Source organism: Ambystoma mexicanum, chromosome 7p (genome assembly GCF_040938575.1).
Source record: "Ambystoma mexicanum isolate Mex_15411 chromosome 7p, UKY_AmexF1_1, whole genome shotgun sequence".
Taxonomy (NCBI): Eukaryota; Metazoa; Chordata; class Amphibia; order Caudata; family Ambystomatidae; genus Ambystoma; species Ambystoma mexicanum.
This window is the reverse complement of record NC_090939.1, coordinates 430,891,239-430,916,012: the sequence shown is the minus strand read 5'-3', so window position 1 is coordinate 430,916,012 and position 24,774 is coordinate 430,891,239. Positions and strand designations below refer to the sequence as shown.

The 24,774-nt window shown below is 43.8% G+C and overlaps 1 protein-coding gene across 2 annotated transcripts in view; it reads right to left on the bottom strand.

Moving 5' to 3' along the window:
• Positions 1-24,366, bottom strand: part of CADM2 (cell adhesion molecule 2) — a 2,048,893-nt gene extending 2,024,527 nt beyond the window's left edge. Inside the window, exon 1 of one of the 2 annotated variants that reach the window (XM_069636448.1) lies at positions 23,981-24,366. In XM_069636448.1, the coding sequence (XP_069492549.1) occupies positions 23,981-24,041 (61 nt within the window). In that variant the 5' untranslated portion in view covers positions 24,042-24,366. The remainder of the gene's footprint in view (positions 1-23,980) is intronic. The other variant, XM_069636450.1, reaches the window with a different exon arrangement.
• Between the last annotated feature and the right edge of the window lie 408 nt (positions 24,367-24,774).

The following is a 24,774-nucleotide window of genomic DNA, read 5'->3' as shown; positions in this document are numbered from 1 at the left end:
TTATGGAAATAAGTACTTGGTCAATTCCCGGTTGGATCATCATCACCTTCTCCAAATGGGAATTGCTCAGATGTGTATGAGATAGGATAGAATATCTGTCAAGCTTACAAAGGAAATGAAGGGACTATTTGCAGGTCGTTCATTAAAAGTTACATCACATTTAAAATCTCCACAAAATAGTGAGCAAGGCAGTTGTCACATACATGCATTAATTTAGCCCTGTATGCAAAATGTCCGGTTAGTACATGTGTATAATCATTTAATATAAAACAATTTATAATTACACCAGAACTTAGTTTAAGATGTCATGTGCAAAGATGATGTCTTAGTTATTAAAGAAAAAAAGTAGATATGTATTACAAAGCCATGCGTGAAGTTGGTAGATGAGTTTGGTTACCTATATGTTTAGACACTGAATATCCAAAAACCCAACGTAATGGTTTAGCACATAACAGATTCCAAAATCTCAGTAATTCAGTCGTTGGTTTATGTAGGTTTAAAATATTACATGATCCAAATGAATATGAGAGATGTTAATGTCAACAAGATGACATCTACTGTTCCTCAAGACATAATGAAATAGGCTAAACTTGCTCTACGTTATGGTGTCTACTTTTATTAAATCGGATTATTTTACCAATGTATTTTTATATGCTTTGTCTAAACAAGCACATGAACGCTTGTTTTTGAATATGGGTGTTATTATGTCATGTAGAGTGACATATGTGTGTACCCCTTCAAGCAACCATTCGATTTGCTAAAGAAAACATATTGTAAAACATGTTTTACCAATAAATGCATTCAAAGGCGCATTAACAGATCACATACCACCAAGGCTCTGTGCGTATGGCTATTGGTGCAAGGATGTAAAGAACCAAGATGTAAAATAATCCCAACATGTTTTGATCCAAATGATGAGTGTGAGACCTTCTTCTGGGCAACACAGCAATATGGAGGTTGTCTGTAAAAGTTAAATTATGTGGTTATAAGTAGTCTGATGCAAAGAAATGAGTTTCAGAGCACCCATATGAGTACATATAAAGGGTGTGCACTGTTTCAAAAGATGCTTAGTGGGTCCACAACATCAGTCTTCATCTCCCGGCTCATATTTACCAGCCAAATCAACAAAAGCACATTGATCGTTTTTAATACCACAACTTAGTGGATCAGCAAATTCAATTTGCTGATCAGATTCGACAACTTCCATGCTCAATCTTTAAGAGACAATCTTCCCTGTGGCCAGTTCTTACAGCTCAATAGAAACAGCATAGTGAAATCCCATTTTGAGGAAGAATCAGCTGTTCTGACAGAGAAACTGGCCCAAAACATTTACCCCTCTAGTTTGATTAAAAGGTCCCTAAACGCACTTCGAACAATAATGGGAACCCCATTCTAAAACAAATAAGTAAAGATACCCAGAATCACTGGTTTGTCTGTATCATGACATGATCCTAAAACACTGGTATATTTTAGAGAAAAAAAAGGTATGTCTTTCAAAACCCCATTTTTGTTTTCAAAAGCATTCCCAACTGAAGAGATACATTAGTGCACACCGATCTGGTTCAGCCTGTCTGCCCCCAGCAGCACACTTGATTGACATTTGGGGTTTCTCTCCAGTCACAACCTATCATGACTGTGGGAGTTGTTCTGTTTACAGATTCACTCAACACAATAAAGAGGATGATCTGGGCCTTGCATATCCATGTAAACAACAAACAATCAAATGGCATGTCATTGTGAACAGCGAATATACACATTACAGTTGCATTTGCAACAGAATCACCACAATACCACTTTCTTATCATTATATCAGCATGGGTCACATAGAGGAACTCAGCTGATGCATTCAAACCACACTTCCATCTGGACCCATAAAGAGGCCAAAACTCTTACTTTGGAACATTGCCTAATTTTCAAAACTAACTTTCTTCTTGTGAATGGAATTAATTGCACCATTTGTTGATTATGATTTGAACTATTAATGTGCCATTTCACCAGCCTGTTATTCATCATGAACAGATCTTTCTTAAATTTGTCGCTGTCACATTTCGAACTTTGATATTACATGAACATAGGCAAAATAATCCATGAGATGGTGTGTCATTGTCTTTATTTGTTCTAATTATTATTTTATTTATCGGTCAAAGTATAGTCCACGTATTATGTTAATAATCACGTTTTTGTAAGACATATGTTTTGCTTTGCTTTTTTTGTTCTGGCACCCCAGAGATATGGTTCCCTTTTGATGACAATGTTATTCACATGGTGACTACTATTTTTACATTAGACATGGCAGCAAATGTTCTGCCAATCTAATTTCTCATTATGGACCCTTTTGAGAAAGCACACGCACTGTATAGCAACCTTCATTGATATCCCCATTGTCCACATCTTTGCTGGGCCTGACCGCTCAGACTCAATGGCCTTAATTCCTCTGCCCAAGATGTCTTTATGGGTGGCATGGTACACCAGATCTGCTGAGTATTTGCCAGAGACTTTGATTTTTTAATTGTCCTGATCTGCAATAATTAGTTGTATTGTATCCAAGGCTCCCCCACATTTGGCTTGGAATCCCCCAAAACACCTCCAGTTAGTTAGTTCAAAGTTGAAGTAACTCCTGTTCTTAAAATGTTTTTCATGAGTCTAGGTGAGCAGTGAATAGAGGGTTTTGGAGATGTTATTAAAATAATATGTATTGCTAAACTCATGTTTGCTACCAAGTGGAAGGATACTATTGATTGATTTGGTATGAATAATACGCCAATACACACGTGTTTCTAGGCACAACAAGACAAGAGAAGGGAAACAGGGAACAAGACAAGACAAATTATGCTACTAAGCCTTGTATCATTCGGATCGTATAAGTGTGTCAATGAGAAGTGCAGGGGAGAAGATGCAGGGGGGAAATGCAACAAGGGAGAGGGTGTAGGGGGGATTATGTGGCATTGTGTATTCTGTTTTTTTTTGTTTTTGGAAAATACAATCCTTACTCTAGATAATGCTCAAATGGCCAAGAAAGGAAGGGATAATACTTGTACAGTACAAGACATATGCCCAAACTGCTGACTTTGATTTTAGGGCCTCGAAATCCCCTTTAAAGAAACATGTCAATCTCTGATTTAATCTATGTTTAAATGTTCCGTTAATGGCACCAAATGGATTTGAATCCTGGGTAACCAATAATGGCATTGCAGGCCTTTCAGTATGGTCCAATGGATGTATTACTCTTATAATAAAATGAAACCTTCATGAGACCAGTCAGGGTTGGAGACTGGGTTCTTATTAAATTATTAAATTGTGGAGCCATATATTGTTTCCAATGCATGTGCACACTGACCTGGTAGTACAAAGTGTAACTATTAACAAAAGCCTGATCAATTCAGATGTAGATGACTTCCATAGTCCAGGGCAATGACATTATAATCTCCCTCATTCCAACCCTCAAATCGATGAAGGGTTGGGTCGAGATGTTTTATGGCTACTTTTACGTTGGCTTGGTGGGCAAACCATAAAGTGTGTTGAAGGTTAAGCAGCCATAATACTGTTATTTATTGTGGAAGGAAGTGGAGCTCCTCAAAAAGGATCCCTAAATGTACATGTGTTTAATTAATACCACTTAATTCTGGTAATCCACCACGTATTTCTAGACATTTTTTATGTCATAAATGAGTTTGCCATTGTGAGAATAACAGTGATGTCATAGACTGAGCAATTAATCATCAATCATTCAGTGAATATTGTAACCTTATCAACGTGCAATGATGCAAATGTAATCACCAGTGGTCTAACGCAGGTGTGTGTATGTTGCTCATGTGTGCCACAAAATGTTGCTGCTATTTAGAGTCAAATGCAAATCTACAATATATTTTCAAGTCAAGAGCACCTCATGGCTTCATTATTCAAAAGGTATTGCTCTTGTTTCTATAGGAGGCCCTTCTCCTTTCCATAACCAAGATACAAATACCTTTTTATGCAGTTCTTAATGCCAGAACGTTACCTCATATCTAACTACTGTGTTAATAAGTGTTATTATTAAAAATACTATGGTACTCAATGTATTGATCACTGATGGATTTGGGGTTGAGTCGATACTGCTAGAATTTAAAACTATGTCTTTAGAATGTACAAATTAAATATTTAACTCACACGGCTATTGTACAGGCTATGTAATTTGCAGTCCATTGCAAGCAAGGACCAGACATTACTCAAAATTACGATTCACCCTAAAGTGTTTGACAAAAGGAATTTGCAGTGCAGTGGTCATCTCCTTATCATGGTTGCTTTTCTCATCATGGCCATAGGTCAACGGCATGGATAATCTACCCCTTTTTTATTCCTATTCGGCAGAATGTTTGTATATCCTTCAAATTCTCCATTTGACATAGTTGTGGTACAATACAATGTGTTCACAATGGTGAGTTCAAGTACTGTGATTAAAGACTTTCTCCTGAAGAAGGTTTTCAATCCCACTGTATGTGTTGCATAACCATTCCACCCTTTAAAGATGTAGGATGCAAAATCAGAAACAAAACTGACTTCAACTTATTGTTAACTTTTTTTATTAGTGTGATTTAGTTAAAGCAATAACTTTGCTCACATATAAAAAGAAAAGACACCATGTCAAGTTTAAAACAGCAATACAGTTGTGCTAATAACTGCGAAAATGACATGCCATATTGTGGCTAAAATGACCACCCGAGTCAGGATGAATGGATATGACCACCCATAACTGGGTTCTAGCTATTGTCAATGACTGCACTCATATAATGCACCCCAAACAAATCAGAAAATAACATTATGGATTATTTAAACATAATTGTTGTATCCATGCCTCAAGCAATTTGAGTTGTAATAACTTCATGCCTGAACATTTTGCTAAAGAATGGTTGGGGCTTTCTAGTATAAATGGGTGCATGCAGAACCACCCCAGCTTGAATTTACTTTCTGGGGAATTCTCAATCTTGCCCATGTTACAAGGTGTGAGGGTGAAAGGTTAATACGTAACAACATAAACAATATTCAATGTTTGTGTGAACGAAATTGTAGTATGCATCTCAGTAGTTGTAATAAGGGGAAGGCATGAACAGAACATTCAGTGAGTTGTTTCTTTTCAGCAGTATAGGTGACAATAATACCCCAACCAGACTTCTTAGCTTTATTTTTAATTTGCTCTTTTAACACCTCGATCTCTAAGCTTCAATACACTTCCCAGCCAATCCTTTCTTGGAATTATTTCCGTATTTTAACAAATTCTATTAGAGATTTATTACAATTCCCTCCAAAGTTCTAGTGCAGAAATCCCCCAATACAATTATCATAGGTTTTGTACATTCTGACATACAGAATTCTCCTTCGCATTTCCACCACAGAGGACATTGACAATAAACCCAATTCTAAGGGAATACACTGAATTGGAGTAAGCTCTGGCAATCCTAACATGGGTGACCAGAGTTTACCTTCAAACGTATCTAACCAAGATAGCCATGTTTCAAAGCTTGTCTGCAATCCACAGATTATGCCAGGAACCAATAACCAGTAGTTGTCTGAGTAAACTCTTTAGTAAGTGCCAGTTTGGTGGAGGCTTTCTAAGTAATGTGTCCCTGTATAGTATGTGAGTTTCCTCCACTGTAAAGTCGGGCCCCAAGATTTACAAATCTGTTGACTTTCTGAACAAAGTAGCCATTTATCTGCCAGCTTTAATGTATGTAATGCTATTAGGGCTAAAGTTTATGATCGCTGTCTTTCCACAATTCATTTTAGGTGATTTGCTTGTGAATATTTACTTATAACGTCTAGAAAACTTTTCAGGCCCACCGTACATTGGTCCAGCAGTACAATATGATCGGCATTTCCTGTCCAAGGGATGTGCATAGTTCCAATTTTAGGGGGAAAGTTGTTTACTGCTTCCTGAGAAACTGGTAAGTCCAAGAGGAATAGATTAATAAGTAGTGGAACGAACATGCATCCTTTCTTTAAGGCACTGTTAGTATTGAGTTGTTAAGAAAATGCACCCGAGTTTTCTAGGCAAATCTTGACTGAAGTGCCAGAATATAATTGTTTGTTGATGTTGAGAAAGCCTTTTGGGTATCTCCCAAGAATGGAGTTTATGCCAGAGAAGTCTACAATCAATCCCATCAAATGCATCACAAGAACCAATGAACACACCATATAACAGCAATGAAGCTGCTTTATTGGCCTGATAAGTCACAAATGAAGTACTGATATATTGTGTGTGGTGACCAAGCTGCTTCTAAATCGTGTTTGAAAATGGTGTAATATTTTTGTTTCAATGGCCCTTAAGTCCAAAAGGAGGATTTTATCAAAGTTTGTGCTTAAAGAATACAAAATTGCTGACATCTGGTAGTTGACTGGATCAGCACACTCTCCATTTTTGTGCATATGTATTAAAGCAACTATTTCCAAGAAGAGATACGATTGTTTGTTACAATTTTGACAAATAAATGATAGTATATCCGAGCCCTGCGTGTGAGTCTCTTTTAAAGACTATTTTTACAAGGCCATGTGGGGCTCGAGCCCTTGAGAATTGTGATGTTTTGATGATATTATAGATGTCTTCTGCATTCTGAGTGTATATGTGCAACTTAGAAGATATGGCTTCAATCTGAGTAATTGGATCCCTTTGGAAGAAAAGTTGGCCTTTAACATTATTGGACCACTTCTTGACAGAAATGGGTTAATATGGGGCTTTGACTCTCCATATCTAATTGTGGTCATTTGGTAATTTTTCAGAGTTTTAGAACCCCAAACATAAGTTGTCAACAGGCATTTCTAATTGAAAGTGTGTAGGATTGAAGCTTATTTTGTAACTCATTTTGGCATTTCGTAGGAGCTCATTGCACTCTGTAGCATTAATAAGAAAGGATTTCTTAAGACAACAGATGTATCGGTATAGAATTTGTTATTTATTACCAATTTGGACATCAAAATGATACCATCTGCTTTGCCTATATGAGCAAATGTATTCCCATTAGTACCAAAATTGGCAGAAAAAGTGCTTATCTCATCGATCGTAGTCCTTGATGAATATACATTTAGACCATCAAAGAGTTTATCATAACTAATAGTAACATAAGTAAGAGCAATGTAAGGATGAATGTGCCTAATATTAACCTCATGCAATCTAATACACTTGCCGTTGGTATTGAGCTCAATACTTACCGCTAGAAATGTAGAACTAGGTTTGAATCAATATGCAAAGTCAGGCTGAACTCGGCATGATCACTAAACAATGTAAAGCAACTCATCATATACTTGGCTTCGGAATGATTCAGGTTGTTCACAAAGAAACAATCCAACGTGTTATGTCTGTCCCCCATTGTACATGTGGGTTTATAAACGGTGTCAGCAGGAATCCCACCATTTAACATAACTAGGTCAATTGCCATCATATACCCCAGCTATTTAATCCCTGTACATTGATTTTATGGTGCAGCAGAAAAGTAGTAGTTGGACTGCTGTAGTCAGATGAGTGGACAGTAATTATTCTTTGCAAAGATGACAGTTTGCATTGGCAAGCTCCGTAAAAAACTCCAAAACTTTATTATGATTGAATTGCCATTCAGTAACACTTCAGTAAGGCATGGCATAATCTGACTGGTGCAAAATCCATCACGCAGACCATAGAGATAAGTAAAATCCATATTAGTTTCTTGCTAGAGCTAATAGCCACTTCACCAGATAAAAGGTCAAGCTGTTTCCTCTTCAATTTAACTTTAATCAAAATGTGTTTATTGCTCACACCAATAACACGGCCACCTGAAAGACATCCCAATTTCCCTATAGCAGCTGGTCTAATAATGACAGAAAAAAACATCTATTTGAAGTGAGTAGGTGAGCCAAGTTGCCTGAATCACAAATACATAATGATCACAAAGGATGTCTTGTCCCTGGACAGTGCTAGTCAAATCTCAGTAGCCTTGTGTATTCTTAGAGATAAGACTGATGTTAATAGCTTTGGTGCTAGGATTTCTGTTTCATTGTCATTAGTAGAGACAAACTCAAGAATTGTGGTCATTACTAGCATTAGGCATATAAGTTCTTCTGCTGGCCAGCGTCACGTGCATTCCCCTCTGATTTCATACAATCTCAATGTTATCATGCCACTTTCTAGCTTTCATAGATAAGTCACCTCTTTCTGTCGAAATCAAGTCAAATCACATCTTTAAAAATGAGCGTGTGTGTGTCAAAATGAATGTTACAATATAATTTGTTTTACAGTGGACTCTGTTCATCCTCCAATCTGGGTTGGGAAGGAATTCAATGTAGTCAAAATCATGTGTGGTCACAATTCTAAGTGAAACGATCATGTATAGTAACAAGAGAACCATGGAGCGATTATGGTGACGGCTATCTAGAACTCCAAATAACTCAGGGACTATGAAGTTAGGTGATGTAGATTCCAAAGGCAAATTATTGATATCATATCCCTTTAATAATACACTATAATGAAGAGTGTGAGTCTCTTCTTGCACGTCTCAATTGTTCATTTTGGTGAGATCTGCCACTGGCATCTACAAGTTAGGTGGCTTAGAATCCTGAGATTTCACTAGGCACTTATCCGATTTGAGACACGTCTTTTCACTTATGGCTTCACATCTCTTCTTCTTGGATTCTAGGGTGTGAACAGGTGCAATATTGTTTTGTCGATTGGTAGCTGCCAGCTGTCCACAACCGATACATTTAGTTTTCTTATATTTCTTATGTTTTTCCCTTTTCTCAAAGTGTTCCTGTTCTTTCTTTTAGTTTTTAATGGGAGCAAATCATCTATGTTTTCAACTGAATAGACATTATTCCCAATATCAGAACAACATTCAAAGTGTGGCACTGGTCAAGAAGAAGACGGGCAGCCTTTCTGAAGGGAAAGAGGTAATACGATTATTTGGATATTACTAATCCCAATTGGCTCTATTGCAACCACATTTTTTGTGAACAAGTACCTCATTGTTTCCTTTGGAGATTAACTAACAGCCCATATGCTAATGTCTTACACATTGTTTTGTTCTGCTTGAGTTGTTCCACCTGGCAGATTTTCATCAGTGCTTTCAATGTAAGATTTTGAGCTAATGGCAAAGAGATGGATAGATTGTATGTGGTAGCCGCTAATGTTTTGTGGTCTCAAACAGCAAATACATTAAGGTCTTGGAAAGTAGTCAGACTATTGCCTGACTGATGCATGTTCTGCCCATCAATTGTCAGATCTCAACATCTTTCAAGTTAATATCCTTATCCACGGAGGCAGTGCCAATAAGCTCGTTATTAGCAACAAAACTGTTGATATATCCCTTGTGCTTTCAAAATGTCTACCAACAAATGACAAATATGATGTAATATTTCCATCTTTATTAGTTGCAATAGTTCACCATGATGACACTTGATGATTACATTTTGTTTGATAGTGGGTTGTCATTTATTTCGTGCTCCACAAGTTATACAACATATGTTTAAAAGTAAAGGAAGGTGGGCCACTTGCTTAACTTACTGTGGTGCATGAGACTTCACAATAGTGATTTTCAAATTAAAGGCAAAGGGGGGTAATTTAGAACAACTCACAACGTTTCCAGATTGAGGTAATCTGAAGTGGGCAAGAAGTAAGGTTTAATAATGCCCCCAACCCTACTAATTCATCCATGGAGCCGCCCAACCACATAGCTTTTCCCACTGCCATAGCAAGTTTGAAGAAAGGTGCCTCTGATTGTGGAGAACCGTTTGATGATGTAACCTGGGAAGGACTTTGGTCCATGGCTTAATCTATCTCGACATCTGTTAACATTGTACAAATTGTATTTTACTTCCTGCATAGAGCTGTTTTGACCCCACTGCAATTACTCAAGACTAAATATGGCACTGATGGGCATTGCTTGACCTGTGGAGATACTTGTGGATCCTACATTCATGTTTTTTTAGTGCCATTTTGTCTATAAATTCTGGCAAGGCGTGTGATCTGGCAAGAAGTGTGATCCCTGCTTAACATTATTTTAAAACTTAACCTTCCCCTGTCATTCATAAATGTGTTGTGGGGCAGTATAGCCCATGACAAGGAAGAAATGCATCCCTCCTTTCTTCTTTATGATCTGTTCACTGCTATTGCCATTAAACTTATCACAGCCAATTGGAGGAATTCCAAAAACGGACCAGTCAAAGGCTGGTGGAATACCATATTTCACATACACAGACTTGAACACTGCATGGCGTTGTGCCTCAATGCCATATTCAAACATGATGGTAAATGGACTTTTTACAAATGATCTTACCTTTCACAATATGTCTATTCACGGTTCATGAATTTCCAATGTATTGAGAGCTTTTAAGGATGACCTCATTTTTCTTCTCATCATCTGTACCTGAGTATCTTAACTGAAAGCTCCTCACTGCCTTTTCTCCTAATGTATCATGTTTGTTATATGTATATCTTCCCCTGGTTTGTCGATCTAATATTATCACAACCTTAATAGATCATTGTTTTTTTATTATTATCTGGCTGAGCCACATCACAATTGGCATGTTGCAGTTACATTTCTACTGATTAACCAGCTTTATCATCTGCATATCAATTGTATTTCTACATATAGCTGTATAATATTTCATGAGGAGACCTAAGTATGTTGATCTAATCATATGTATTACTTTTCTATTCTTAAATCTTAATGCAAATTATTAAACAAAAAAAAGAAAGGGACCTCATGTCAGTGTTACACTCTCAAGCCGCATCGGAGGATGCAGCCGCTTCTGACAGCACTAATTAACAGTGAACCAATTGTTGTAAATGTTCACTGCCACAGTTGGCCAGACACTGAGGGCCCACGAGACAGACGTTCTTCATGGAGAAATTGAATCTGCAAAAGTCATTCTGCAAGCTGTTAGGTCGACATCCATCCCCAAATCTCTCATCTGATTTGCTACACTTGCAATCTACACACACTCAACATATGGACGAGCCATGTCACCACTAGAATTGTTGTGGAACTATTCTGAAGATCCCTCCATAGCATGAGAGTCTTTGCCACAAAACATATATTATAATAATAATGATAATAATGATGATAATAATAATATCAACAATGAGAAAGCTGCCATATTTGGGTGGATGTGTCCATGTAAACAGCTAGATCATGAATCTCGTGCTTAACAGCAGGGAGAATAGTTGATAACAGCTTTTATTTGGGGCTTGTGTAATAGAAGTCCTCCTCCTATGAAGGACAGATTTAAGCAGAATTATGACATCTAGTGCATGTACCACAGATATGATGCTGTGTTTTAGCAGCATTTCAAATTGAAATTAATTGTTTGACCACAAACGATAGAGACCAAACATGGGCAAGGGTGATGACATATCATAGGAAGTCATCAGCAATCCCAGTTACCATCACTGGATCCCACTTCACGTTTTGGACTGTATACCTGTTGGGTGCAATGACAAATGAAACTCGAATTACACCTTTACTCATATGTAATTCAAAAAGAATACAATTGTGGGAGTCTCTCTGCTGAGAATGAACATGGCTCACATAACCTGTTCAATGGGATGTTTCCGACTCAGAAGGGTCTACAACCAGGTGCTAGTTTACTGCTCAACAAGTCAAGCACATGTGTCTTGGTTGCTGATTGCATTCTTGAACAGAGAATTCCATAGCATTTTGATGCAGCACTGTTCTCGTGGGTGCGGCCAGAATGATAGGCAAATGGATATCTCCCCTCTCTGAAAGCTACAGTGAGTTAAAACATGGTCCCTCCTGGGTTGGACCCATCCCACAGAACAGGTTATTTGGCCATCTGCATTCTGATTTGAGGGGGTCCCATATTTTTGAAACTGAGTAAACATTTGGGCTTTAACCCTAAGTAGACCTCTTGTTCAATGTTCTTAGGGAGGCAAAGCTTCAACTCATTGATGTTGCCCAACCAGGTGGAAACAGTGCCTGGTTTTTGCTGTTGGTACTCTTGCTCATAGGAGAATTGCTTAATGTTTCACTGGTGGGCTGACCTTGTGGCTGGGCCCAGACTGCTATGCAGATGAATATTGCTCCTCTTTGAAAGGGACAGTGGGAGGAAACGTGGGAGTAGAAAGTGATTTAGCTGTGTACGTCCTCAGTCGATGGACACATACATTTTTGTAAGTAATGCAAAATATCTTATTGTACACATTATGCCATGTACAAATTATGATTTGAATGTTATTTCTGGTTTTTTTTTAAGTAGAACAGGCCATCACAAAACATATGCACAGTGATCTGACATCGTATATTAGCTGTTTCAAAGCATGCAGAATTAAAGGCATATCGCAATCTATCAATTTTTGAGGGATGACCTGGTTAGTCTGTCATGGCCTATGAAGCAAAAATAACAGAGGAATCGTTAAAACATTTTGGCATATGTAACTAAATAAGTGGCCTAACAGATGCAGACTATTTTTCAATCTGCTATTAAATGTACCTGATATGCAACGGACCAAAATATATATTTTGTTTAGTTATACATAATCATTAATAAAAAAAAATGTATTCAAGAAAAAATATTTAAATACAGCAATTTAAAAAAAGGGTAAATATATCAATGCTAATTTTAATCAGTGTACGATGTGCTCGGGCGTTCATTTAAATGGGGAACAGATATGTTTGAACCCAGTTGGTCTGATTGCACCTTTCCAGAGAAATAGTTCAAAGAGCTGATGCGTCCATTCCAGTTTTCGGTCTGTTACAAGGTATTTTAGGATGGTATGAAGACAAGTAAAGATTAACCACAAGATATAAAACAGCATTTGAACAATAAAGTTGTCTGCTGAAGAGAGCAGATCAGCACATTTCTACATATAGGGAACACGTGTGTCTTCAGTAGACAGCTGAAGGAATTAAGAATTTGCAAAAGGTAATTTGAGATTAACAAGCAGAGAGTTGCACAGACGAGTTGCCAGCACACGAAAAGACCTGCAACTCCACATCAAGGAATTAACTCTTGGGAAACTAACTGCCCAAAGGAGGCAGATCCTAAAGCTCCAGTTGGAACATAAAGAGTGGATCTCTCTGAAAGATATATAGTCTACTGCTGTTGAAGTGCATGGCAGATACATTTTCCCATTTATAAAGACACTCTTTCACCTTGTGATGCCTTTGTTAATGGCCTCACGTTTATTATTTTATTTTGAATCTAGTGGAGCCTGTTGATGGATTCAGTGTTGGCTGAATTAAATATTTGTAAGTGAGATGAAAGTCTGGGCATGCAAACTCTAGGAACTGCTGAACTTTGGACTTTTCGATGTGCTTTGGTTAACTCTGCCAAGGCCATGAGTCTGCCATTTTCTGGACTACAGTGGTTATAGCTGGATGAGACAATGAGCCCTTCATTGGGCACCAAATTTGGATCAGGGGATGGAGGACCTACATCCCTCACCTGAGGTGGTGGAATCCATAAGCTGTCAAATTTGTCATCATGGCAGGAAGACAACTACAACATGATACTCGGGAACCATGGACATGGAAGAAAGGCTCTTGCAATCGTATAATGAACTCCTTTGTTATATGGAGGCAGGAACTGTATGCCGGAAGGCCTGCATAGGAATCTACAAAGATATGGGGCTGAGCATAAGGGGAGCAGCAAGGTTGAGTTGTGGGGTTAGGAATTAATGCTGTCTGTTTTTCTTACAAGAAACAACTATTAATAAACATGTGCCTATTCATCGACTGAGAACTAAAATTGCTGATTTTTTTACCACATTTACAGATTTCAACTTGTAGATTTTGTTTAAATCGGGGATTAAACCTCTGAGCCACCCTCCCAACAACCCAACATGATCCACTGGTGGTCTAACCCCAGGAACACTCCTAAATGTACTCCCCACCTGGATCCCTCCCAACCACCAGTAGCTGTGGCATCCAAAAAATCCTGCGTCCCCACCCATCTAACCCCCAAACAACCTCATGATCACACCAGACCCTGCTCCCCCTCCAACACACACTGACACCCCACCCTCACCCAACGTTACCAAAGCACACTCTTTGTTGCAGCCACTTTGTAGTTCTGCATGATGTCATTGCACATTGTACAGGGCGGGCATTGGATGCAGTCTTTTTAATTTGGTATGTTTTACTTGCACCCTGTGATTTGTGGTCAATAGAGCTAATACCAAAATGGTGGAGTACAAAGCATCTCATAAGTTTGAAAGGTGGGGTTTGATACACTCCTGTGGGAGTAGATTGTGTCACAGACTTGACAATTGGAGTCAAATGTTCTGGGAAAACGCTGTACCATAAACAGAGTCCAGCAGATGTGGAATAAGAAGCCCTAGTAGATAATTTGACAGGCAGTCAAGTGAAAAATGTAAATTTAAATAATTTGACCAGGTGTGGAATGAAGGTGTATCCAGGCATACCGTAAAAGGGTTAAACAGGGAACTTTCTAAGATGTGGCCAGCACAATGGCCAGGTTCCTTAACCAATTGATGGACACCTAGGGCAGTAATATGTATAAAGAAATATTGTATATGAGTATATAAAATACAGTTAAACTAGAAGTTTGTCTTCGGATATGTCCAAATTAAATCAAGTAGGTACAATTTGAGAAATAAAATCTGTAAATTTGACCAGAAAGTCAAAATCATATAGTGGCAGATGATGCATAAGAATGAGGTCCACGAAAATGGCTTGAATAAAAGGGCACTGAACATATAGAATGTCACACCCAGAAATGTAGAGGTCATTTTCATCAGGTGATTAATGGAATTTTTATACATAAAGGTTACTCTAGCTCCCTTGAGCAGAGGTTTATTAAGGAACAAAACAGAGGGCTTGCAAAGACATGGTTGCCTCATACAAAGAAGGTCCAGATCTATCTCCAAAATTAAATTGTGATTATAGAAAGGGTTTTTAATGGCTGAACTCTGTTGATCTGCCAGGCTTTTCTGTGAAGCGTTACAGGTGATGCTATGCTCTTATCTGGAAGACATGAGAGAAGTTTTTGTTCTGCCAAATTGAGTCATTGAGCTAAGGGTAACAGATTGAACATTAGTTTTAATCGTAGTTAATGCCCTGGGGCCAAAATGAAGAAGGCCTTCAGATGTTTGTCTTCTGTACAATTCTGGTGACAAAGGAGATGGGGTCATAGGTGATAAGAGAGAAGAGGTGCGGTGCAGACAAAGTGCCCTACTTGAGATATAGAGTGCTCGGGACAAACACTGACAGAGGTAAAGGGCAGATTGCATGGGAACGGCATGGATGGCCATAGACAGCTTCAATTGGGCATGACTATGGAGCAGAGCACTGCTTCCTCCACCAAAATAACAGTAGAGATATAGTCCCACTTGCACTACTACGCCAACTGTCAAAAAATGAAAAATATACTTTCCAATGTTTTATTTCAATAAAATAGAATTTTAAAAAAAGAATTCGAAAATGTTCGAATGAAAAGGATGAAGGCAGCATGCACACAACATAAATGTGCTCCTTTTGTCTGTATTGTGAGATAATCGGAGAAGTTTAATCTATCAAAGTGTCACCTTCTGTGCACCAATGCAGAGGCCATGATGGGGAGGGGGGAAGAAGGGCCCCATCTCAATGCCAAGTGTAAATCCCTTTGGAGGTCAGGGACACTAAGTAGGCCCTGGACACATAAAGCAATAAGTACACCATTCTCGGGTGTAAACTATGCCTGGCAGAGGTTTGAGTATGTGCGGCACTACCTGAAAAATAGTCTTTACCAAGCATCTGGCTCAATCCACATGACACTCTGTGTGTCAAAAGAAAAGGCAGGGTTTTCCATCGGATGCCGTAAAACTGAAGGCGTCTGCGTGTAAACCTGAGTCGAACCATCTGCCCATGGTTCCTTCACTTGGAAGTTCTAAGGCAGAAGGAAAGTTTTAACTGAAAGAATGCCATAACGTTTTTCACAGACAAAGACAAATAAACATTTTTTCTCACACATATGTTAACTTTTTTCCATCCAACACGCTCATTTTCAGGGACAAATTTGAAGTTCTACTCTACTCAACCACATTTTGACCAGGATTATACCAGGTCTTCGAGACTTTCTCCAGCTCTCCGGGGGAGAGTGGGAGACCTCTGGGATTTCTGGTGCACAAAGACATCTGAGTAGGGGCAGAACAACCGAGCTATAGAACGCGGATTCCCTGACAGGAATCAAATCTACGTCCTTCACAGTGCAGTCAGGAACATTCATGTTACTGAGCTGTCTTGCAAGCACAGGGCTTCATTCGTTTGTTGTCTCTTTATCTGACACCATGTCCCTCTCTGTCATACAAATTCAGGGAGGTAGAGAAGTTGCAGGCATAATATGCAGCACGAAGTGGGCCTTTAATGTTAGTCTGTGTAATCACCTAGACTTCACAGCCTGTGTTCCTCTAATACGTTAAATGACATATATATATATATATATATATATATATATATATATATATATATATATATATATATATAATTTTGTATTTTGGTAGTTGTAGTCGTCCAATCAAGATGGGGGACCTAAGATACAAGTTTTCTTTTGCTTAACTCATTTCTGTAGGCATTTAAAGGTGTGTCAGGTTGTTATGATGTGTGATCTTTTTAAGTAATCTCATTAAAACAGACTATCATTAAAATTCCCAAATTGAACACATTTCTACCAACTACACCTGAGAAAATATTTGCACTGCATAAGCCCTGCCTTTGTACCAAATGGAGCATGACATAATACCTATATATTTAGGTTTGCCCAGGTGAAATGAATTCAATATGCTGATGCTATGCTGCAATTGTTTCATTCTCTCTCTCTCTCTCTCTCTCTCTCTCTCTCTCTCTCTCTCTCTCTCTCTCTCTCTCTCTCTCTCTCTCTCTATATATATATATATATATACATCCTTTTCAGCCTAGGATGATGCAATGACAGAAACATGAAGACTTACGAGTGGTGCTAGGTGTGCACGGTCGAACAGCACACATCTAAGGGACTTTGATTTGATTATGAAATGTAGGCAGCTCTGCCATTCTGGGTGAGATCTGTCGTCAGAAAATGTGCAACGTTTTAGAACTTCCTCTAAAACCTACGCTTGATGTACACTTGTACGTATGGCAAAGTATCGGACGCACAACTCGTCAAGAACTAAGTGGACGTCACCAGGTGCACGACACCCTTTTCCTGGCATACAATATATAGACCTGTAGCTGGAAAAACCTTTTGTGAATCAGTGCCTGGTTGCCACAGTGAGGACGTGATGCAAAAGGGCTCGCAGACACACAAACACATGCATGGATGCAAACGAGACTGCGTGATGAAAAGATTGGGAAAGTGGATGGGTGAGGTGTGCGGTTTTCAAACGTGTTCACACAGTGGTGAATTTTAACGTGTGATCAATGCAGACCCTATTTATTTAGGTTCACATTTACATGAAAATGTGTTCTGCATTGCAGAGACGGAAGGGGGTTTAGGAGCCTAGCTTTAATCTTACAACGGCGGCAGCCTACGACCGGGACGCTGAGAATCTTTGAATTAATTTGCATTATTTACACATCTAAACCCTGACCGGAAGGTCCTCCAGGCTCAATTCAGACAGCTGTCAGGGAGAAAGGGCCTGCCGGCCACCAGGTCACGGATCTCGGCACAAAGACAAGGCCGACTACAGAGGGGGGGTGGGGGAGGGCAGATGCCCGAGACGTGTCTGTTTCTCTTCCTAAAATAAAGAATGCACTTTTCATTGCACCTTACAAACTTGTCACGTGAATGCTTCCGGTTGTTTAACTATGAGCTGCACCTATGGTCAGCCCTTGGGTCCACCTGATATCCACTGTTTAAATAATTGCATGAAAGTACAACCATCAACTTAACACGCCGAGGACATATCTGGCAGTCGATTTCCCAACGTTGGGAACGATTCGTTCACTGCCTGGCAGGTTCTCGGGGCTAACCCCACACATGTCAGTGCTAAAATGTCATCTCAGTAAATGGCAGTGCATAATTCTGCGTGAGTCTGGACATGACTGTGGTGTACAGGCGATAAACGTATGCAGCGTGAGTATGTTTGATAAATACTGTCCAGGGTGTGGTGTGGCGATGCGGGCGCTACTGCACATGATCTAACAAGAGCTGCAGTCATTACGCCCATTGCAGACTCATAAAAAGCCCTTCTAAATGCTCAGCACTTTCACACTTAGTTGCCCCGGTAACTGTCTTTTCTGGAAGCGAATGCCCTTAAGATGCCGGACTCTGTGCATTCACCCTGGGGGATTATTTATGAGCCCGCGTTCCCGGGTCATGCTCGCGGGATTATAGCGCAATTTAACGAGACAATAAAATCAACCCTTCAGATCACGCTCGATATTTTACCAAGCTGTGGTTTAAACAATGAAGCCATTTTATGGGAACGGTTCAAGCCTCAAGAATGCAGTTCGCCCAGTTCAGAATGTCCTATTCTTAATGTAAGTGTCACTAATAAGGAGAATTCGATTATTAAATGACACGCTTTTTCACACCCAATGGAATGACTGTTTTAATCTCATGAAACACGGGGCAAGGCATTAGAATGCGAACGGGCTTCAATGAATGAAGACTACATGCGCTTGGCGTGGACTGGCCCCAGTTTGCCCAAGAGCAAAAATAAGTGTCCTGGACAGCTCCAGGCCCAGCTTCTATCAATCCTCCCCGACGCACGACTCCCGGGTGTTAGCGGAAGTGTAGAATGGAGACATGCAGATGTCATTTACATCATCCACAGCAGGGGGCTACAGCAGCGCGGATTCTGTCTCAAGGCACCCCCAACTGCTCGCTAATATGAGCAGAGAAAAGCAGATCGATTTGGAAGCCAGAGTGGGCCTGGGGAATCTCCTCCCCTGCCTGTGTTTGGAGAGAGGGCAATATGCCTGTGATTATAAGCCTAAATGACAATGTACTAAGCAGCACAAAAAGAAAAACATTCTCAGAAAAGTGCTCCGGGCACCGCTGTAGCTTGCCAGCGACCAATGCGAGCGTGCAGTCTGCCTTCACAGCAAGCGCCAAGGGGTCAGGGGAGGGTTGCCTGCTGATGTCACTCATCTGCCAGGCTGCGTGCACCGCTCCCTCCTCTCGGTGACCTCGGGGTCTTCATTCCTCCCACGGGCTGCGCGCATTAGAGGGCTCTGCCTCGCAGAGGGAAGAAAGGCCAGGGACGCTGCTGAACATTCCAGCCGTGAAAAGCCCAGCAGGAAGATGATTCGATTGCGAGCGCGCGGTTTTTGTTCTGCCTCCTCGTCCCCACCGCATGAGACAGAGGCTGCCTCTCCTGAGAGGGGGAGCCCGATATCCCGCCATAGTACTAAGCACCGTGCACTAGTTCATCGAATCAAAAGAAGTCTTCAAGCACTATGTTTTAGGCTCATTTCACAGGACTCTCTGCCCGTCAAACGAAAAAGCAGCCGGATGCAGTAAAACGGAAGGATTCTGCGTATAAGCCTCGGTCGAAACCATCTGTCCAACCACAGGAACAATGCAGTGATAAAAACCAGCAAAAGTCCACCGATCTAAGGTGGATCTTCCTTAAAGCTCCAAAAAAAAACACTGGCTTCTATGGGTGCGAGTCAATGGCTTCCGAGCGCAAAATGTTAGCGTCTGGCATGACGAGGATGCGAGAATGTCTACTAAAGCAAACACCGCGCCGCCGACCTGGCAACGGCTCGCTGCAGGGAACAGCGGGAAATGGGCTCGACAACCCGAGGCAGCAGAGTAGGGGCATTGGTAGGAAAGAGACGGCTCTCCCAGCTTAGCTAGAGATGCGCAGTCATGGTAGCCTCGCCCGCAGGCAGAGCCAGCCCATCCCTCCTTGCTCTTTATCGGGGAGAGTGTGTTTTCTGTGTGTTTCTCTCGAGAGTGCGACACTCACATAAAAAGAGTCCGCATCAAGAGACAGCTCTGCAGCAGAGGTCGCATGGGAAGTTTCGGTGTGCTGGACTGAGTTCCAGTGTGCTGGATCCCGAAGCGTGAGGGTGGTACTGTGTAATGTTGGGACGCCAGATCTGCAGATCTTGCATACAGATGTATATACTCAAAAAAATAATCGACTTCACGAATCCTGTACTCGGCCAAATACCAGAGGCTGAGCCAGGATGCGTACCCACGAGGTGCGATATCCCCTCTGGGTTCGCGGCCTTCGCAGGTGCTCTTCAGTGTATTGGGGGTGCTCTCCATCCCGTGCTTTTCCTCTCCTATGGTCCAAGGGGGTAGATTCGATACCCATCTTTAGGTGCTGCTTCGGACGCAGCTCTATAGTGCCCCCCCATTGTCCATGCCCCCTTTCTGTCTCAGTTTTCCGGGATGTATTTCCCCAGGTATTTTGAGAACGATCAGGGATGGATGGCCCCTGGATCCCCAGTAATCAGCGGGAAGGTATGCTCTCTGAAGGATCAGGAGCGTGCCCCTAGATCTGAGCTTGGTCAGACATCAGAAGGCAGATAGGCCCTGCACTCCTTGTGTTGTGCTCTCTGATGTGCTGTGCTCTCTGAGACATCAGGAGGCAGATAAGCCCTGCACCCCTTGTGCTGTGCTCTCTGAGACATCAGGAGGCAGAGAAGCCCTGCACCCCTTGTGCTGTGCTCTCTGAGACACCAGGAGGCAGATAAGCCCTGCACCCCTTGTGCTGTGCTCTCTGAGACATCAGAAGGCAGATAAGCCCTGCACCCCTTGTGCTGTGCTCTCTGAGACATCAGAAGGCAGATAAGCCCTGCACCCCTTGTGCTGTGCTCTCTGAGACATCAGAAGGCAGATAAGCCCTGCACCCCTTGTGCTGTGCTCTCTGAGACATCAGAAGGCAGATAAGCCCTGCACTCCTTGTGCTGTGCTCTCTGAGACATCAGAAAGCAGATACGCCCTGCACTCCTTGTGCTGTGCTATCAGAGACATCAGGAGGCAGATAAGCCCTGCACCCCTTGTGCTGTGCTCTCTGAGACATCAGAAGGCAGATAAGCCCTGCACTCCTTGTGCTGTGCTCTCTGAGACATCAGGAGGCAGATAAGCCCTGCACCCCTTGTGCTGTGCTCTCTGAGACATCAGAAGGCAGATAAGCCCTGCACTCCTTGTGCTGTGCTATCTGAGACATCAGAAGGCAGATAAGCCCTGCACTTCTTGTGCTGTGCTATCTGAGACATCAGAAGGCAGATAAGCCCTGCACTCCTTGTGCTGTGCTCTCTGAGACATCAGGAGACAGATCAGTGCCTGCCCTAGCGGCAGGATCGACCCGGGCAGTAAAAGAAAGATTTGGCACTGCGCCGGAGCATGGAGGTAATCAGCGCAATAGGGTGCCGATGTGAAAGCATCAGCACCCTATCCTTATTAAATGTGCCCGGTCCCATGCTGGAAAGCCCAGCGCCAGCACAAGTGTGGGGCACATTCAATTTCAATAGGGCACCTGTCGCACCTTCTCCCACCACGCCAGCTTGCTGGAGCCCTTGAAAGACTCACCCGAGCTGGCCTGGAAGGGGGCTAGTTGCGCCCTGGGCAATTGCCTGGGCGGCCCTGCCCTAAGGCCGGCCATGAGGCAGTACACCATGCCCCTTGGTCCTATGCTCTTCCAGACACCACGAGGCAGATATGCCCTGCACTCCTTTTGCTGTGCTCTCCAAGACATCAAGAGGCAGATACGCCATGCCCCCATGGTCCTATGCTCTTTCAGATATCAGATCCCCATATGCCCTGCTCCCCTTATCCTGTGTTTGCCAGACACAAGGAGGCAGATCTGCCCTCTCCCCTCTTCTGCTGTACTTGCTCAGCATTAGACACCGGGGACAGGTGCGCCCCACCGCTTTTGCTGTTCTCACCCAGATAGCATATGGCCGATATGCCCTACAGCCTTTGTTCTGTGTTCTCCCATTCACTCGGTGGCAGAATGCCATGTGACGTGCTCTCCAAAACACTACGACCCTTGCTCTGTGCTCGCCAAGAATGCCAAGTAAGGTGTGCCCTGCTCCACTTGTGACGCGCTCTCTCAGACCTTGGATGGCAGATATTCCCTGATCCCCTGCTCTACCAGATACCGGAAGGCAGATTTGCCCTGTTCCCTTTTTTATATGCTCTCCAAGACACCAGGGGATAAATGTACCCTGCTCCCCTTGTTCTGTGATCCCCCAGCCTTGGGGGGCAGACACGCCCTGCTTCCTTTATCAGGGGGGATCTGCCCTCCTACCCTCGTTCCGTGTTCTCCCAGACATGAAAGCAGGTGTTCCCTGTTGCCCATGTGCTGTGCCCTCCCAGACATCAGCAGACCGACATGCCATGCTCGCCTTATCCAGACATCCACGGCCAGATTTGCCCTGCTCCAGCCACCCGGTGCTTTTTCATACACATGCACCCCACGCCAGTCTGTGCGCTCCGTCTCTCTCTGAGAGCAGAAGGCGAATTGCCCTCCCGGGTGCACGACCCATCCCGATGCATCTAGGCTCCGCCACCCCCACCCAGCGTGGAAGGAATGCATCGCGATTTAGCAGCGCGCGCGGTCTTCCCGAATACAGATGCTGATGAGAAGCCTGCACTGCATCGTCCTGGGAAAGATGCAGCAATCCCGCGGGAGGCAATCCTTGCAACGTGCTGCTATGGAACTGCGAAAGGAAATGCGCTTTCAGTGGAAAAGACCCGGGCGCTTTAGAATACCACCCTTCCTCAGTCCCAGTGGGCCCTTTTTGTGAGCAGTAAACAGTGATGGTGGCATGTGTGGGGGTGGGGCAACTCTTTCGCCAACAGAGCCACGGCTCCAGGCACGGAGCTGTCCCTCACAGCACCAGCGGCCTTCAGCACACACGGGGAGGTGCAGTGTGGGAGCCGTGTCAAGGCATCTGTCACCCACGCTTCGGCGCCGATGGCAGGCATTTATCGCCGTAATGCTTCGTTAAGTGTAGCCCACCCCGCCCGAAATGGCCAGAACGTAGGGGCAGAGGAACTTTCCTGCTCTGCGGAAGGAACGACGACCCCACAAGGTCGCACGGGTCGCGGACACGCTGTCCCACGGGCCACGGACGACATAGTGTGTGAATTCTGCACGCAGTCCCCATCACAGTGTGCCCCCCCCAAGGGTAGCGGGGGGAAGATTTCAGGTAGTCCGACGCAGTGTGACGGAAAAAATCATATTTATGAAGGATCCCGGGCGCACTGCTAACCCCAGGACCGGTGTTAATAAGACCACTCGCCGTTCACTTGCATCCGCGTCTACCCACTCACATTGGACCCATTTCCCCACCCCCTCCTCCCTTACAGGACTAACAGGCGAATGGATAACATCAGAGGCAGGTCTGCGCACATTAAGCTGGGAGGTGGGGCTTCGCACAGCGAGGTCTTTAGGGAGAGGACACCCACGATGCCACCCTGCATTAATCTAAAGGGGAGGCGGGGTGGGAAGCCAGCAGACTGCAGGGCTTGTGCATAGAGCCCCCTCACCCACCCCCCCACATGCCATCCAGGGGCACCTGCGAAGAGTGCCCAGCGGGGGCAGTGCACAGGAGCCGGCGCTGCACCTGCTCGTGGCACTCCAGGTCGCCCAAACCGGGCACATTCCTGTAAACAGACAGCTCCGCTCTGCCGAGCCCGCAGCTTGCCAACTTGCAGAACAGGGCAGAGCTTAGCGGAGAGCCAGCGGCAGGCTATTCCCATGGGCGAAGTGCCAACCACCGTCTCGCGGCGGTGGCAGCGTCTTCGGGGTGCCCGGGGAGCCGCAGTGCCGAGCTCGTGGGCAGTGCAGCAGGAAGGGGTGAATGCCTCACAGCGCCGGGGGTTCTACGCCACAACCACCTACGCGCACCGCACAGAAAGGTCCACTGTGAAGCCTTGGTGGGGCTGCACGGCGCGCGACAGGAAATGCAACATTTCACCACATACACATTTAATCGGCGGGAGGGCTAACAGTCAAACTGAGAGAAGGGGGTGCGTGGGCCGAGGAGGGGGCACCCGCCCGCTCCCAGACGGCGGCAATCCCCAGGGTGGGGTCACGTTTCCACTGTGCATGGCCGGCTGAAGTTGCTGGCAGGGTTACCTGGTCCGAGGAGCCCGCAGACGGTGTAGAGGCAGAGCAGCGCTCGTGCCTGGGAATGCATGCCTCTCGCCCCGGCTGGCCGCCGCTCCTGGAACGGTCCTCTCGCGTGGTATATCCACTGGTGGAGTCCGCGGGTGCGCCGGGAGCTGTCCAGGGTGCTCCGGCTGGGGCTGGCGCTCTGCGCTGCAGACCCGCTGGGGTGCGCTGTCCCGTCCGCTGCTCCTGTGCCCGGGACTCCCGCCTGCTGAGTGGCGCGTGGCACCTGAACCCGGGCTGCTTCTGCCGCTGCTCCGGGGTGGCTCGTGCCGTGCAGGGTGCTGATGCCTCGCGCTGCTCACTCCGAACCCTCAGACACCAGGGCGACCAACTGAAATTCGCCCGGCCCCTCCACTCCCGCCCCGCTAGATTGACAAGCCCGCCAGCCAATTGCAAACTCCCTCGACCATCGGTCTAACCAATCCTGATTAAGGAAAGGAGGGGCCAGGCGCTGGGAATAAAGCAAGCGGCTGTCTCAAGGTGTCCCCCGCTTTCTCCTTCAGTTCCCTCTCAGGGGCGAGCAGAGGTAGTCGGATTGTGTCGGGTGTCCGTGCAACCCGAAGATGGACACACCGCGGGCGGCCTGCGACTAGAGTATCTGATAGCGCCTGTTCGGACTATATACTGAGCTCTAGCTGCGCTTCTCTGTGCGGCAGAAGGCCAGGCTGGTTTATGTAAATGAGCATCTGGCATTTGGGGTCGCAATGGCATCCTCCCGCCGCTTCGCTGTGATTGACAAGGAAGGCGCTTCCCACATG